General features: G+C 32.6%; 1 protein-coding gene across 1 annotated transcript in view; it reads left to right on the forward strand.

Annotated features, from left to right (window-relative positions):
* The window catches only part of DNAJC1 (DnaJ heat shock protein family (Hsp40) member C1), a 252,179-nt gene that overhangs the window by 76,020 nt on the left and 161,485 nt on the right, over nt 1–14,674 (forward strand). Inside the window, exons 2-6 of the mRNA XM_080646065.1 lie at nt 3,988–4,089; nt 4,576–4,622; nt 12,299–12,464; nt 13,331–13,428; nt 14,373–14,466. Of these exons, the coding sequence (XP_080502191.1) occupies nt 3,988–4,089; nt 4,576–4,622; nt 12,299–12,464; nt 13,331–13,428; nt 14,373–14,466 (507 nt within the window). The remainder of the gene's footprint in view (nt 1–3,987; nt 4,090–4,575; nt 4,623–12,298; nt 12,465–13,330; nt 13,429–14,372; nt 14,467–14,674) is intronic.

Genomic DNA, 14,674 nt, shown 5'->3' on the forward strand with positions numbered 1-14,674 from the left:
TGTCTATGGTGTATCCCAATTGCTATCCCTTGCCCTGATTGGCACCAGCTAACAAATTTGCCCTTAAATGTTTTTGACAAATGTCCTGGATGGTTGCCTCTTTGCCCTGGAAGAGTTCTATATTTGATAAAATAAGGGTAGCCTTTTACACAATTTGTCAGGGAGCCAGTGACAGGCCAAACAAAAAAACACAAATTTTGAGAACAAAGTCTGCTTTGATTCCTCCAGCACTGGAAACCCACACCAAGAATCCAGATTGGCATCTTCAAGACCTTAACTGATAATCAACTGCCTTTTTCTTGATCAAGTGCTTGCTTGATTGCTGTAAGCCTTTGACTGATTTTCAGAGTGCAGATAAGAGTAATTTGGACAGTTTTTGCCAGATTATTTGTTGTTTCTGTGCAGGGACAGGCCTTTGGAGTTTCCTACCCTTCCATTTTAGCTGTTGTCCCATTGCATTGTTACAATTTTGACAAACATATTCCTTTCACAGTTTTTTTTTTTTTTTTTTTTTTAAGAATGACTATTTGTCTCTTCTTTACAGAGGTCATCCAAATATTAACATAATTCATGTCCAGCTTGCCAAAGAACCTTATCCAATTTAGAAGGAAAAGAATTCTGGCAGTTGAACCCAGTAGATCTCCTGATGTCTATTGTGTCAAAGATGGTTAATCCACCCATAACCCTTTCAAAATTATTTTTCTGCAAGCCAGAGAGGTAAAAGATCTGTATAGGAGATGTATGTTCTAACATTCAGTTCTCTAGTAGAAATATGATGTAAAATGTGTTAGGAAACCTAACATATCAGAGTCTTTACCCTTAAAAATGCAATTGACTGTATTCACATTGTAGTTATGTGGATGTTTTCCATATAGTTTATCAGATTAATAAGAATGTTGTTCTCTTTTCTTTATTTTAAAAAATTCCCCACAGTATTTGTTTCTAATATTTGTGAACTCCAGAATTACTTGTTGGCTACTACTTAAAAATAGATGTATTAGCCCTGGCCGGTTTCGCTCAGTGGATAGAGCGTCGGCCTGTGGACTGAGGAGTCCCCGGTTCGATTCTGGTCAGGGGCATGTACCTTGGTTTCAGGCACATCCCCAGTGCGGGGTGTGCAGGAGGAGGCTGATCAGTGTTTCTCTCTCATCGATGTTTCTGGCTCTCTATCCTTCTCTCTTCCTCTCTCTAAAAAAATCAATAAAATATATATTTTTAAAAAATAGATGAGCCCTAACCGGTTTGGCTCAGCGGATAGAGCGTCAGCCTGCAGACTGAAGGGTCCCAGGTTCAATTCCGGTCAAGGGCATGTACCTTGGTTTCAGGCACATCCCCAGTGCGGGGTGTGCAGGAGGCGGCTGATCAATGTTTCTCTCTCATCGATGTTTCTAACTCTCTATCCCTCTCCCTTCCTCGCTGTAAAAAATCAATAAAATATAAAAAATAGATGAATTAATGGGAAACACAGTATCAGAAAAACTCATGAACTTGATATGTCAGGTATACTGTGTTTATAGTTATGCACCACATAATGACATTTTGGTCCATGATGAACTGCATATACAACAGCAGTCCCATAAGATTATAATGGAGCTGAAAAATTCCTATTGTCTAGTGTTGTCATGGTTGTCCTAACATCATAGCACAATGCATTACTCACATTTTTGTGGTGATGCTGGTATAAACAAACCTACTGCTCTGCTGGTGGTATAAAAGTAGAGCACATATACCATAGGTAATACTTGATAATGATAATAAATGACTATGTTACTGGTTTATGTATTTACTATATATTTTTTTAAAAGAATGTTGTTCTCATTGCCTTCCCAAAGTTGTCACCCCTTGTGAAGTGACACAACCCAGATCTACTAACTGAACCCAAAGAGCCAACAGAGCTCTGAATATGATGCAACATTTTCTGGGGTTTAATTTTATTTTCGTCTGTTTACCAGCAGTATGAACTTAAGTAAATTACTTTAACCTCTCTCTGCCTCACGTACCTCACCAGTAAAATGGGCCTGGTAACAACTATCCTAATGTCACAGCTTTGTTAAAAAGATAAAATAAGTTAATTTTTAAGAGGAAAATAGGCAGGCAATATTGGTGTGTAGCTGAGAGGCTCATTCCTTAGGAGAAAACTGTATCTACAGCTGGGTGCCAAACCAAAGATCATTACACATTAGAATAATGGTCTCCTAATGTAATGATCTGGGCAACTAGGAGGATGGGCCAAGGAAGTGGGAGATGAAGCTAAATTATTGGAAAAGACAATGATGAAGGCACTTGGGAGTTATTGAAAGGTGTAAAATAGAGCCATCTAGTCACATTTACATTTAAGATACATATTGTGGAAAACAAAGATCGGAGGATTGGGTTCAGCATGGCATGACTGGAAGAAGGGAAATGCCTTAAGTGACTATTAGCCATTTTTATTTTTAAGTAAGTCATAGATGCTCCATAATAAGCATGTACTAATTTTGTAGCACAAGAAAATATATAAACTTACTTTATAAGAAATCTGCACTTTAGGAATTTCTCAGTGTGGTATAGTCACAATTTAATGCAATCTAAAATTAAAGTCCCAAATTATTATTCATTTGACACGACCTCTTTGCTCAACAAAATTTCTATCACAGATTTTCAGTAAATAATCATCCTTTTCTACACTATGTCACCTATTATTTAGGTATAGGGAATACATCAATTCCATTTAACAAATTAGAGTGAAAATTATAACCATACTATCCACAAAACTTACTTGATGCTAATTTTATAGCTCCTCAGCCCTCTAAAAGTTACAGAAATATTCACACCTCAGTTGAAACTTTTAAGTTGGTTGATAGCCTGTAGCAATAAATTCCAGAATATTGGTAATGGTTTATAAAGAAAAGCTTAACAGACTAATTGTCTTACTTTGCCTCTTTTCAACTCTCTTTTAACAGCTATTTAGTACTAGATATACAGATTCTTGTTTTGGTTTGGTTTTTCGGTCATTTGAACTTTTTTAGTAGTTTTAGGAATTAATTGGACAAATATTTAGCTATAAAATGAGATAAAATTTAATAAGCAATTTTATTATTTGTCCCACTCTGAACATGTTAATCATTGGAATAACTTTTAAACTTCATGGAAATAAAATTTTGATCCCAACTTGACAGTGTTCTTTGTTATTTTATTTTATTATTATTTGTTACTGTATTTTGTAATTGCCATGTAAAGTGTTTACCTGTGCACGCAGGATTACATAAAACATAATTTTAACATCCACGTAATTCAAAGTACTCTTATTGAACTATCATGACCTTTCAAATATATTTAAACTATATTAGTAATACATAAATATTGGGCAAATTTATTTCTGCAAACCACATTCTAGAAAGTTGACACGATTAAAAACACTATTTAAAGTACTAAAAACAAAAGTGTTAAGTACAATATATATAACACTTTTAATTATAATTATTTTGGATAAATGCATATTTAACTACCTTCAAATAGGCATACTTCTGACGTGAATTGAGATTCCATAGGTTGTTTTTTGATGGTAAATTCAATATAAATAACAATGAAGAAACCACATATAGTAGACCTTCAATTCAGAAACTGGCTTTAAGATTCTCAAATAAAGACCTTTGAAGGCATACAGATGTATTAATTTTTAATTTGTTTCTTTTTGATCTCTTAATTACTGAGAAAGATTTATTGGTTAATTTTAGGAAGGCAAGTGTTTGAAAAGTTTTGCCAAATACTGTCTTCTTTAAGTGACTGTATAGTAATGAAAAGTTAAGATGAGAGCCAAATTAGATTGTATAATTGTTCAGTCATGTGGGACAGGCCAGTTGCATAGCCTGACTGATTGCTCAGATTACATTGCCTGGGGTCCTGCACTTGGTTGGCTGTCTTCTCAGATCTTAACAAGGTTCTGGGAATTTCTTTTTCTGACAAAGTTTGCTTTGTGTGTTTTTCACCTCCCCCCACCACCTCCAGGATGCTTCATCTGCAGACATTAGAAAAGCATATCGTAAGCTTTCGTTAACTTTGCATCCAGACAAGAATAAAGATGAAAATGCAGAAACTCAGTTTAGACAAGTAAGTGAAATATACTATTATGTTTTGTGACAAATTTATAAAGGTTTATGGTAGAAATAGTAACTTATATGTAGAATAATTCCATTTGAAAATGAGGATGTTGTTTAGAAATATAATGTATGTACATTTATTCAATGTTTATAAAATATGTTTTTACCAGTGTTTTTTATTTTAGAATCTCTGAATTCTTGGAGTGTCATAATTTTCTTGTCTACATTACAGCTTTTGCTTTTAAAAAGCACATGTTAAGATAATTATTACTTTTGCATCTTTCACAAATATTTATTTTGGTATCAAGCATTGGTACTAGTAACCTTTTAAGGTTCTACTAAAAACAAAAAATGTTACTTATAATTAAGTCTTACCTATTCATTTTACTTATGAGCACATAGGGTTTTCTGTATGTGCATTATGGCATGTTCACCTTCTTAAGTGATTTCTTATAGTTGAGAGTATTTTTATTTTAAAGTAATGCTTCTATTTTAGTTGGTGGCCATTTATGAAGTTTTAAAGGATGATGAACGAAGGCAGAGGTGAGTATTCGTTTCTGTTTTTGAATTACGATTTTTGATGTCTCAGTTTATACAGGGAAAAATTGTCTCATTAAGTAGTTTATTTATTATAAGTTAGTATTTTGTTTTTGTTTTTTCCAAGGTATGCAATATTTTTTAAATGTATATTTAGAGCTACTTAATATGGAAATTTTTCACCAGGTTGATTCAATACTTATAGTCTTCAGGATCATGAGTAAGAATATTAGCAAGTAGTGGCTTCATTAGGTACGATGTTTAACAAGTGTCTAGGCCCTGGGAAATACAAATACCACTTGACTTCAAACAAATGTCCATTCATTTTTTATATGTCAGTAATAGCTCTTATCTGTGCCTGGTGGTCCTTTTTGTTCTTTTCTATTCCTTAAATGTTTTAGAATTGGACTGTTAAGTGATATTCAAGTTATTATCATCTCGATGTTTCCTCACTCACAAAATAATAAGCCCAGTTTTGGGGTGAGAGAACAAACTTATATGAGCATGTACCTAGAAGATAGGAATGAAAGAAAAATATTTGCTTCTTTCTCCTATTTCTTTTGTCCCCTTCCTTCCCCTTCCCTTCTTTCCCTTCCTCTGCTCCAGTGATTCTGCATTTAGGGTTAGTTAGTGGAGGCAACCCCTCACTTGGAGACTTCTCCGTGCCCCCTTCAGGAGAGTAATAATACGTTTATTCAGCGGTTCATAGTGCTAATGATTTAAGAGGAGTCTGCAGAGAGGCTCCTCTTCTCTACTTCAGAATGTGTGGAATGTAGACAGTATTGCAATGGGCTTCAACGTGTTTTCAGTCAAACCCACAGTAAGAAATACATTTTGCATCATGTCTCAGGTCAGACAGACAGACACAAGTGAAACAAAAATTTCACAAAACATTTTTTGTATGTGTGTGAAACAGACTGATATTTTCTATTCTAGGCTAGGCTATTCTAGTCATTTTTCTTTTTAAAACAATGCTGGTTGTCATCCACTAAATTGATTTCATGAGTCACTAGTGGGCCACAATCTGCAGTTTAAAAATGCTGCTCTGCTCTAAAAGAGTACCTTTAAAGAAAAAAGTAGGTATTTGAGATTTTAGGCTAAGGCCAGCTAATATGGGTGTTAATATATCTTAAAGATAACCTCCCAGAATGATGCTTTGTGGCATTCTGAATCTTTCTTCAAATATATTATCTGGAATTATTCTATATCCTAAAATGTTAGCTACCACTCTTGGTCCTCATCCTAACTCTTTAATTTGAATACCTCAGTCAGTTTGTCAGATTGCAAAGCAAGGATTCAAGATATTCTCTTGAAGTGCTCTTTGCTTTATAACAAGGGCTGGCATTGGTCCAGACACCATAGCCAACATTCCTCTGGTTTGAGATAATCCATAGCGTTGAAAGAGTCCTAGAAGTATGTTGAAAGAAGTGTTGGTCATTCTGCACATATTTTCTAGTAGGTTTCTCTCACTGAGCCCCAAGTTTTGTTTTACACATCAAGAATGTGTCTGTAAAGATAGCTTTATTTAGTCTCCCTACATCTTTGGCATCAGATTTTGGCTTTTTGTTTGTTGTTTTCTTAAAAGTTAGTAAACTTTGTAACAATTTCTTTCAATTGCTGAAATTATTTCTCTCTTTTCAGAACAAATCACTTCTTATTTATAAACTCATCTAACATTTTCTTTTTTAGGATTAGTTTCCTTTGCATTTCTTTTAGAGTGTTAATGGAAACAATGGATCTGACAGTTATACCAACAACTGTAGTATTTATACCCCTTTAGGGACAAGTAGCTCTTGGGTAACTGGTTTTCCCAGAGGCAAAAGTCTTAACGAATCAAGCTAAGAATCACTCCTCTAAAGCTTGCGCCTCAGGCCAGGTGACCTATGAGTATTTAAACATATAGAAGAAATCACCTCTACAATTACCTAATGTTTATAATTCCTTTAGGGGGAAGAAAAAAAGAATAGTTTTATCTTCTAAAAGAAGGTAGTCTAATACTGGGGAAAAAAATGTTCTTTGGTATCCCAATTATTTATTATAAAAATATTCGTTAAATGCTTTTAAATATGTAACTTCCAGGAATTTGCTATTTGGAAAATTGTCATAGACATGTTTTCTTATTTATTTTCCTAACATAATTGTGTTTCACTGAAATCAGGTGCATTATTTAAATTTTGGTAGAAAAGGGAACAGCAGTGAAATAAATAAAATAGCAAACTGGATAACCTTTTTACTTTTTTAAGGAAAATGCAAACTTTATTTTATTTTTTAAACAGCCTTTATTTAGATATAACTTGTGTACCATAAAAGTCACTTTATATGAAGTATACAATTAAGTGATTTTTGTGAGTTTACGAAGTTGTGCAAACCACCACAATCCAGTTTTAGAACATTCCTATTACTTCAAAACACTTCCTCTAGTTCATTTGCAAGCAGTCCCCACTCTGACCCCTGCCCTAGGCAATCACTGATCTTTTTGTATCTATAAAGTTATCTTTTCTGGACATTTCATATTAATGAAATCATATATCATGTAGTCTTTTACACCTAGCTTCCTTCTGTTAGCATAATGTTCTTGAGATACATCCAATTGTAGCATATACCAGTAGTTCATTTCTTTTTTACTGCTGAATAGTATTCCCTCTACCACTTTTCTTTATCTATTCACCAACTGGTAGACATTTAGTTTGTTTCTACTTTTTGGCTATGATGCACAATGCTGCCATGAATATTCACATATAAGTCTTGGTGCGAACAGATGTTTTTCATTTCTCTTGGGTAGATTCCTAGGAATGCAATTGTGAATAAACTTATAAGCCTTTTTTTCTCTCAAAGGCATCAGCTATAGCAGCCGTGGGCAAACTACGGCCCGCGGGCCGGATCCAGCCCGTTCGGCTGTTCTATCCGGCCCGCGGAGCAGAAAGAGCAGAGGGTTCTCTTGCTCTCCCCTCCGCTCCTTCACCAGCAGCAGTGTTAACATGGCAACGTCGGGAAACACGGCCGCAGCTCCTTCTTCTGAGTGGGGGGATTTATATCCGCCCATTCAGTAGAAGGAACAACCTCTCAATCTTCCAGAGGCTCCTTGTAATGCCCGGGGACGCGTCCCCCGACATCACCCTGGGAATGCATAGACACGTTATCGTGGTGATGTAGGGAGACATGCCCCTGGAGAGCACAGTATCAGAGCATTAGCTAAAAAGGAGACCAACAACACTGTTCCCACTGAAGTTGATGTTTTAAAGACCAAAAACCTTTCAACCTAGTCTACATTGCCATCTACATTTACGTTCCGGGCATAATTTGGAAGTTGCACTAAAGAAAATGTTTAATTTACTGTTTACACATTTTGTTCTTTTCTATTTGTTTTAGTTTTAAATTATTTTATTATATTTAAGTTTAATTTGAAAGGCTTTTGTACCTTTCCTTTGTTAGGCAATTTTATTTTGCCTTTGCCATCTTCAATATAAGGTATGTTATTGTGCTATGATTCCTCCATTTTTTGAAGTTTCAAATTATAATAATTAGTGTTTACATTCTTCTTGTTAAAATGTTTGAAATGAATAAAACTATTGAAATAAAAAAAAAAAAGGACCGTACCCTTTTATGTAATGATGTTTACTTTGAATTTATATTAGTTCACATAAACACTCCATCCATGCTTTTGTTCCGGCCCTCCGGTCCAGTTTAAGAACCCATTGTGGCCCTCGAGTCAAAAAGTTTGCCCACCTTTGAGCTATAGTGTGAAAATAACATGTTTTCCTGGTTACTGTAAGGAAGCCTAACATAGTAGCCCTTTTTAAACTCCTTAGGTAATGTGCTTATTTGGGGAAATAACAGCTCAGCTTTGTTTGTTCATAAATTTCTATACAAGCCCTGAGTAGATACCAATCATTTATTAAACATATATACTAGAATTTGCTGTGGTAATATTAGCATATTTACTTTTGTTAAAAGTCTATTATAAATTTTTAACCAATACTCTTTTGCTAACCCAGTTGTACAACTTTAATATTTTTGTCTATTTTATGGTACTATATTTGTAAAAGTTGAATGTTGTTTTTAGTTTACTAAATAAAATCATATTTTATTTACAAATCCAATGATGAAAACTATAGTTATCTCAACCTTAATCTGCTAAACTTCTACAAATCCATTACCTAGTTATTGTAAATTTGATTACAGGTGTGTTTGAATAAAAATAAACATTAACTTGCCGGTCGGCATGGCTTAGTGGTTGAGCTTCGACCAATGAACCAGGAGGTCACGGTTTTATTCCCAATCTGGACACATACCCAGGTTGTGGGCTCCATTCCCCGTGTGGGGTGTGCAGGAGGCAGCTGATCAATGATTCCCTCTCATCATTGATGTTCCTATCTCTCTTTTCCTCTGCCTTCCTCTCTGAAATCAATAAAAATATATTTTTAAAATTATAATAATAAAAAAATAAACATTAACCTGAGATTAAGAAATTTTAAGACTTTCCTCAATTAGAAGATATAAGACATTTATTATATACAATATATATAAAGTGCTGTGTACCATGGTTTTGGGCATATATATATATATATATGTGTGTGTGTGTGTGTGTATTTTTTTAATAAAGCAGAGTAAGGTGAATTAAATTAGATTTGTTTCCTGTTTATGTTATGATCTTTGTACAATTGATTTTTACTCTAAGGTTCAAAATGTGATGTAAGTGATGTTGCTGTATTGTTTGAAGCTAAACATTTAGTATGATAGAAAATTCATACTTTGGGCAAATGATAGAATTATTTACATATTTGTTTTCATAATATACACATTTTCTATTTTAGTTTTATAGTTACTGTTTTATATTTCAAAATAAGGTGTTGTAAATTACATTAATTTTTTTAATCTACTGATAATTTAAATATTTTTAGATTTACTTGCTTTCCAATGTTTATATTAGGCTAAATATATGTGAAGAATTGCAGAATGTAGAATGGAACTCACTAATGATCATGTAACCATTATTTTATGTCCATCATGTACATTTTAAGAACATCAAATAAGGTAAATGTATATTAGACCATATGTTGGATGTACGGAATTGATCAATTAATGTTTTAATTTCCAAGATAATGCCTTTATAGTTCCATATGGTTTTTTACATTAATTATATTTTCATCATAGAGATTTACTTTTCTGGGTTTTTTTAGAACACGTTGATGCATGTATACATTCTTAATCTGCTTTTAACAAAATGTTAAGAGTAATTTGTATGAGCTGCGTTATAGAACATTTTTATGTGTTAAATAGAGAAAAGCATACCATAGTGATATTTTAAATGTTACGTGTCAACATATTTTTTCTTAAATAACATATGAATATAGTGTTTGTATATTTTTAAAAATATCTTTGTTTTCAGTATTTCAGAAAAGCAGTGATTTATCTTTTAACACTATATATTCTAAAAAACAGACTATAATAGAAACTGTCTTCCCTTAAAATGGCCAGGCGTGTGGGCCATAATGTTCATTGATAGTAAAATCAATAGAGCATTGATTCTAAGCTTAATACTTGGAGACTGTTGTTTAGAGTGGCAGAAAAGCCTAGTAAATATCCAGTTCTGTTAAATGTGTTCTGTGCATGAGGTTTTGCTGTCTTAAATTGAGCTGTACACTGAGTACAGTTTATCTGTGGGCTAGAAAATAGTCACTGTTAAGAGAGACATAGTATTTCATCAATGGTGGTGATAAAATATTTGATATATAATTCATAACTGTGAGTCCTGCTGTGTTTTCTTTCAGTACAGATCAAATTTAATACTTAGTAATGCTCTTAGGTAATGGTTGCTACTTTCTTAGGTGTTCTTTATTAATAACCACACTTTTTACATGAAGTTATTTCATAGGAGAGGTTAGTTGAAAATAATGATTTTTATAGTCACCTTTTGTTCCCCTCAACAAATCTGAAGTGCATTATAGATTTAGAATAATTCAAGACTTAACATTCATTGGATTTCATTCAGTTGTTGTCATCTTGCATTATAGTACTTGAAATCTTTTTACCAACCCATTTGTAATTTAAAATGAGTCCATTTTTACAAAGATAGATTTAAATATAAATTTTTGAGGAAAGGAATGATAGCTTTTGATGAACTCATATTATTATGTTTTTCTACTTGTGTTCAAGAATTGCTATAATATTGAAAAAAGGAGAATATTTAAATATTGAAATTTTTCTGGTCCAGCCACCACACAACATTTTAATTTGTAGACTCTTATATACAATTTGTCTTTTAAGAGTTCAGTACTAATTAATGTCCTTTGCTCTAAACATTAGTTATTATGATGTCTATTGTTATTAAAATTTAAGTTGATCTAAGTCAAGTTTTCTAGATTTGCTAATAAAATATATTTTGAATTTATAATCACTTTTTCTGCTGAAAAAAAGAAGTTGCCTGTAGTAAGTCCTCTGCTTTATTTTTTTAGCATATTTCCAAGGTATCAATTTAATAACTATAAAAGTAGCTACTGCAGTTGTTGCATTTAAATTGATTTACATGAAAAGACTGGCAGTTTAGCAGCTGCGCTATTATTCTTAGATCGGTCAATTTACTTGAGAAAAACCTACTACTGAGTGGTACTGACCTGCCTGACAATATAGGCCCTATTTCTATTCCTGTAATTAGGCCTGGGACTAACTCAGAATATTTTTAATTAAAATATTTTGGTCAATGTGTTGCACCAAATTAGGCCTTTCAGTGAAGATTTAATTCTGGAAATAGTGTGATTAGAATATTTAATGAGTTGTGTTCCACTAAGATTAACAGGTTGTGTGAACATACAGTGTTTGTGACCATTTTGAGTTTTACAATCATAAATGCTACTCCTGATTTTTAAGCTTAAAAAACATTTGCCACAATAATTGTCTGACAGGTATATTTAAATTTAATTGAAGTTTTATTCTAAAGAAAGCTGATTTAAATGCATTTTTAGGCAAGCTTTTATTTATGGTCTCCCCTTCCAGCAAAGCCAAAAGTGAGAAAATTGCCACTTAAATGTTTGCAAATAAACAGTTTTATTTAGAAATCTGACATAAGCATAGGTTTACACATCTCTAATTTGGCATTTTTTAAATTCTCTTACATAATGTGAGCAATACAAAATTAAAAGAGGCTCATTTTATAGGCTTTTACATTATTACGTTTTGATAAAATAATATATATATTTCAGCCTTGAACTATGGTACAGAGGTGGGGGAAAAAAGCATTGACTAGAAAATTTACCCTGAATTTGATTCAATTAATGTATAATTCATGATAACAAATAGAGCTCTTATCTTGATTGTTTTTTCCCCCATCGAGATTCTTCCTTTTGTTGCTGACTTCATGGTTGGGCCTTTACAGCAGACTGTGGTAGAGATAGACTATATGGCACCTTTAGTTTAGATGGCATTCCTGAAGTCGCATCATTGAGGTCTCCTGAAAACACAAGATCTGGTATCCACAGTATATTACTATGTACCCTCTTGAAGGTTGTCTGTGACTGGACCTACATACAGTGTTTTCAATTTATAGGCTGTTGTAATGTTGATAATTTACATAAATGTTACCTATTTTGGAGGAATTTTTTTCTCTTTTTAAATATGGATACAAATAAAGTTTTTCATTTTTATTTCAAACTTTCCTTGAAAAATTGTTATATTTGCTACTGTAGGTATGATGATATTCTCGTCAATGGACTTCCAGATTGGCGACAGCCTGTATTCTACTACAGGCGGGTGAGAAAAATGAGCAATGCTGAGCTGGCATTACTTTTGTTCATTATCCTCACAGTGGGTCATTATGCTGTGGTGTGGTCAATCTACCTGGAAAAACAACTGGTACGTATTGGTAATAAATCAAATGATCCTAGACTCCTTAATTTTATATGGAATTTCAAACATTTATTTTTCAACTGATGAAAAGTTCCATGTTTTTATAAATACTTCTCATTTTAATAGTTTTGTGCTCAGTAGTTAGTGTTTGATATGTTTCTAAGTCAAGAAGAGCCCAGGTTATAAGAAGAAAATAGCCTTCTTTTTAAAAATATGACTTTGAGTTGGTTATAAAATTTTGTGAAGATCCCAACATCTAACTGAAAATTAGAAGGTAGAAACTAGAGCCATGTTTTCTTAATTATCACCTTCCAAATAGAAATATTTTTCATGTAAAAATAATTTTAGAAATTTTTGTGTCACAGGCTCTTATATAAACAATGTTTGTTTTTAAAGTTTTTAACTAAGACTTGAAATTAGTATAATTTTATGATTTCATAGATCAGTTGGTTAAAAGGTTATTACATATTTTTTTTAGTCTAATAAACTCTACTACATAGTTTATTCTGCTGTGGATATCTATATGCTAAAAATAAACATCAGAATAAACATCTATTTACTCATTCTTTTTGAAGTAACATTACTAAAGTTGGGTGAATGAGAAAAAGTTGAATGCTTTCTCTGCTTAGAAAACTTTGATTGCTATGGAGATAGACATGACTGACAGTGCTAAACTTCATGTGTGTTTAAGGACTGGATACTATGACAACAGTTATTGTTAAAGATTGATGATTTTACTTAATCATGTTGGACCCTACATACATTTGCATAAATGTTCCTTTATAATGTTTACCCTTCACAGTAGACTCTTGATAACATTTGAAGAGTACATGTTAATGATAACCTATAACTATAATTCTTTCCACATTAAGGATGAACTGCTTAGTAGAAAAAAAAGAGAAAAGAAAAAAAAGGCAGGTGGCAAGAGTGTGGATTTATCGAAACTTGGTGCTTCAGAAAAAAATGAAAGGTAGGACCATATAAAAATATTTTATAATTTGAAACTGTTTTAAAATATTTCTTTAATGTAATCCAGTTTCATATGTATATCCATTTCAGACATGCTAACATTTACATCTGTAGTAGGTTTTTTAAAAGACTAATAATGTGCCATATTAGTTTATGAGACAAATTCTAATCTTAAGTAGAAGTGCTACAAGTTTTTTCCCCTTGTGACGTGTTAATATATATTTAAGTAATTAAACTCCTAAATTCTTGTAGTTTAAAATTTGTAGACTGAACTTTAGAAACAGTATTACTAGATGAATCTATCATTTAATGTTTAGTAGAGGCAGTGATATGCAGTACACTCTGAAAGATACTACCATTTCTTCTATCGATTCATAGAAAGAAAGAAAGGGTTTAAATAGTTCACACAGCAGGACAGAACTGGATCAATGTGAGATGGAGATCAGAGACTATTCTGCATGTCTTCTGTTCTGATGACATCAGTGAGTAATGCTTCAGTGAACTGCAAATGACATTAATTTTTATGTATTGGTTTGTTTATGCTACAGTCTTCATATCTGCTTGTCAGCACTGGGGAACACTCTGATGATGTTTAGTCTTTTATAGCTGAAGTAATCATAAGGTTTGAGAATTCATTTTGCAGAACTGATGAAAGTCTAGGTTGGAAAGGGATCTTTTGTTTCTTTATCTTTATAACTTGATTAGGAGTCTCCTTTTCCAAAATCTTAGCTTTCTCTTACTTGCTATACATACTGCATTTATTGTAACTACTGTATTTCATGATAGAATAAGTCAGAATAAATGATAACTAACATAAATATTTCATTGAAAATTTCTTTTTTGTTGAAAGTCATTCAAAACAGAAATTATGATCTTTATAAAAATATTTTGTCTCCCAACTTTCTGTCAATATTTTTGCTTCTTTGCTTTTTTTTTCCCCTTTAGATTACTGATGAAACCACAATGGCATGATTTGCTTCCATGCAAGCTGGGGATTTGGTTTTGCCTTACACTAAAAGCATTGCCTCATCTAATCCAGGTAAAATGTACCTCTTTCATATAATATTAGATGCTTTCATTTTAATTATTCATGAAATAATTTATGCTCGTGTTTGCTCGCTGAATGCTGATGTACAGTGGATGCTTCTAATGTTGATTGAATTGAATAGTATTTTTGTAAACCTAATTTAGAATGGTTCTAAAATAACTTAGTTATCTACTCTTATAACTCTTACATTGCTTTTAGG

This window comes from Plecotus auritus (assembly GCF_963455305.1).
Source record: "Plecotus auritus genome assembly, chromosome: 1".
Lineage (NCBI taxonomy): Eukaryota > Metazoa > Chordata > Mammalia > Chiroptera > Vespertilionidae > Plecotus > Plecotus auritus.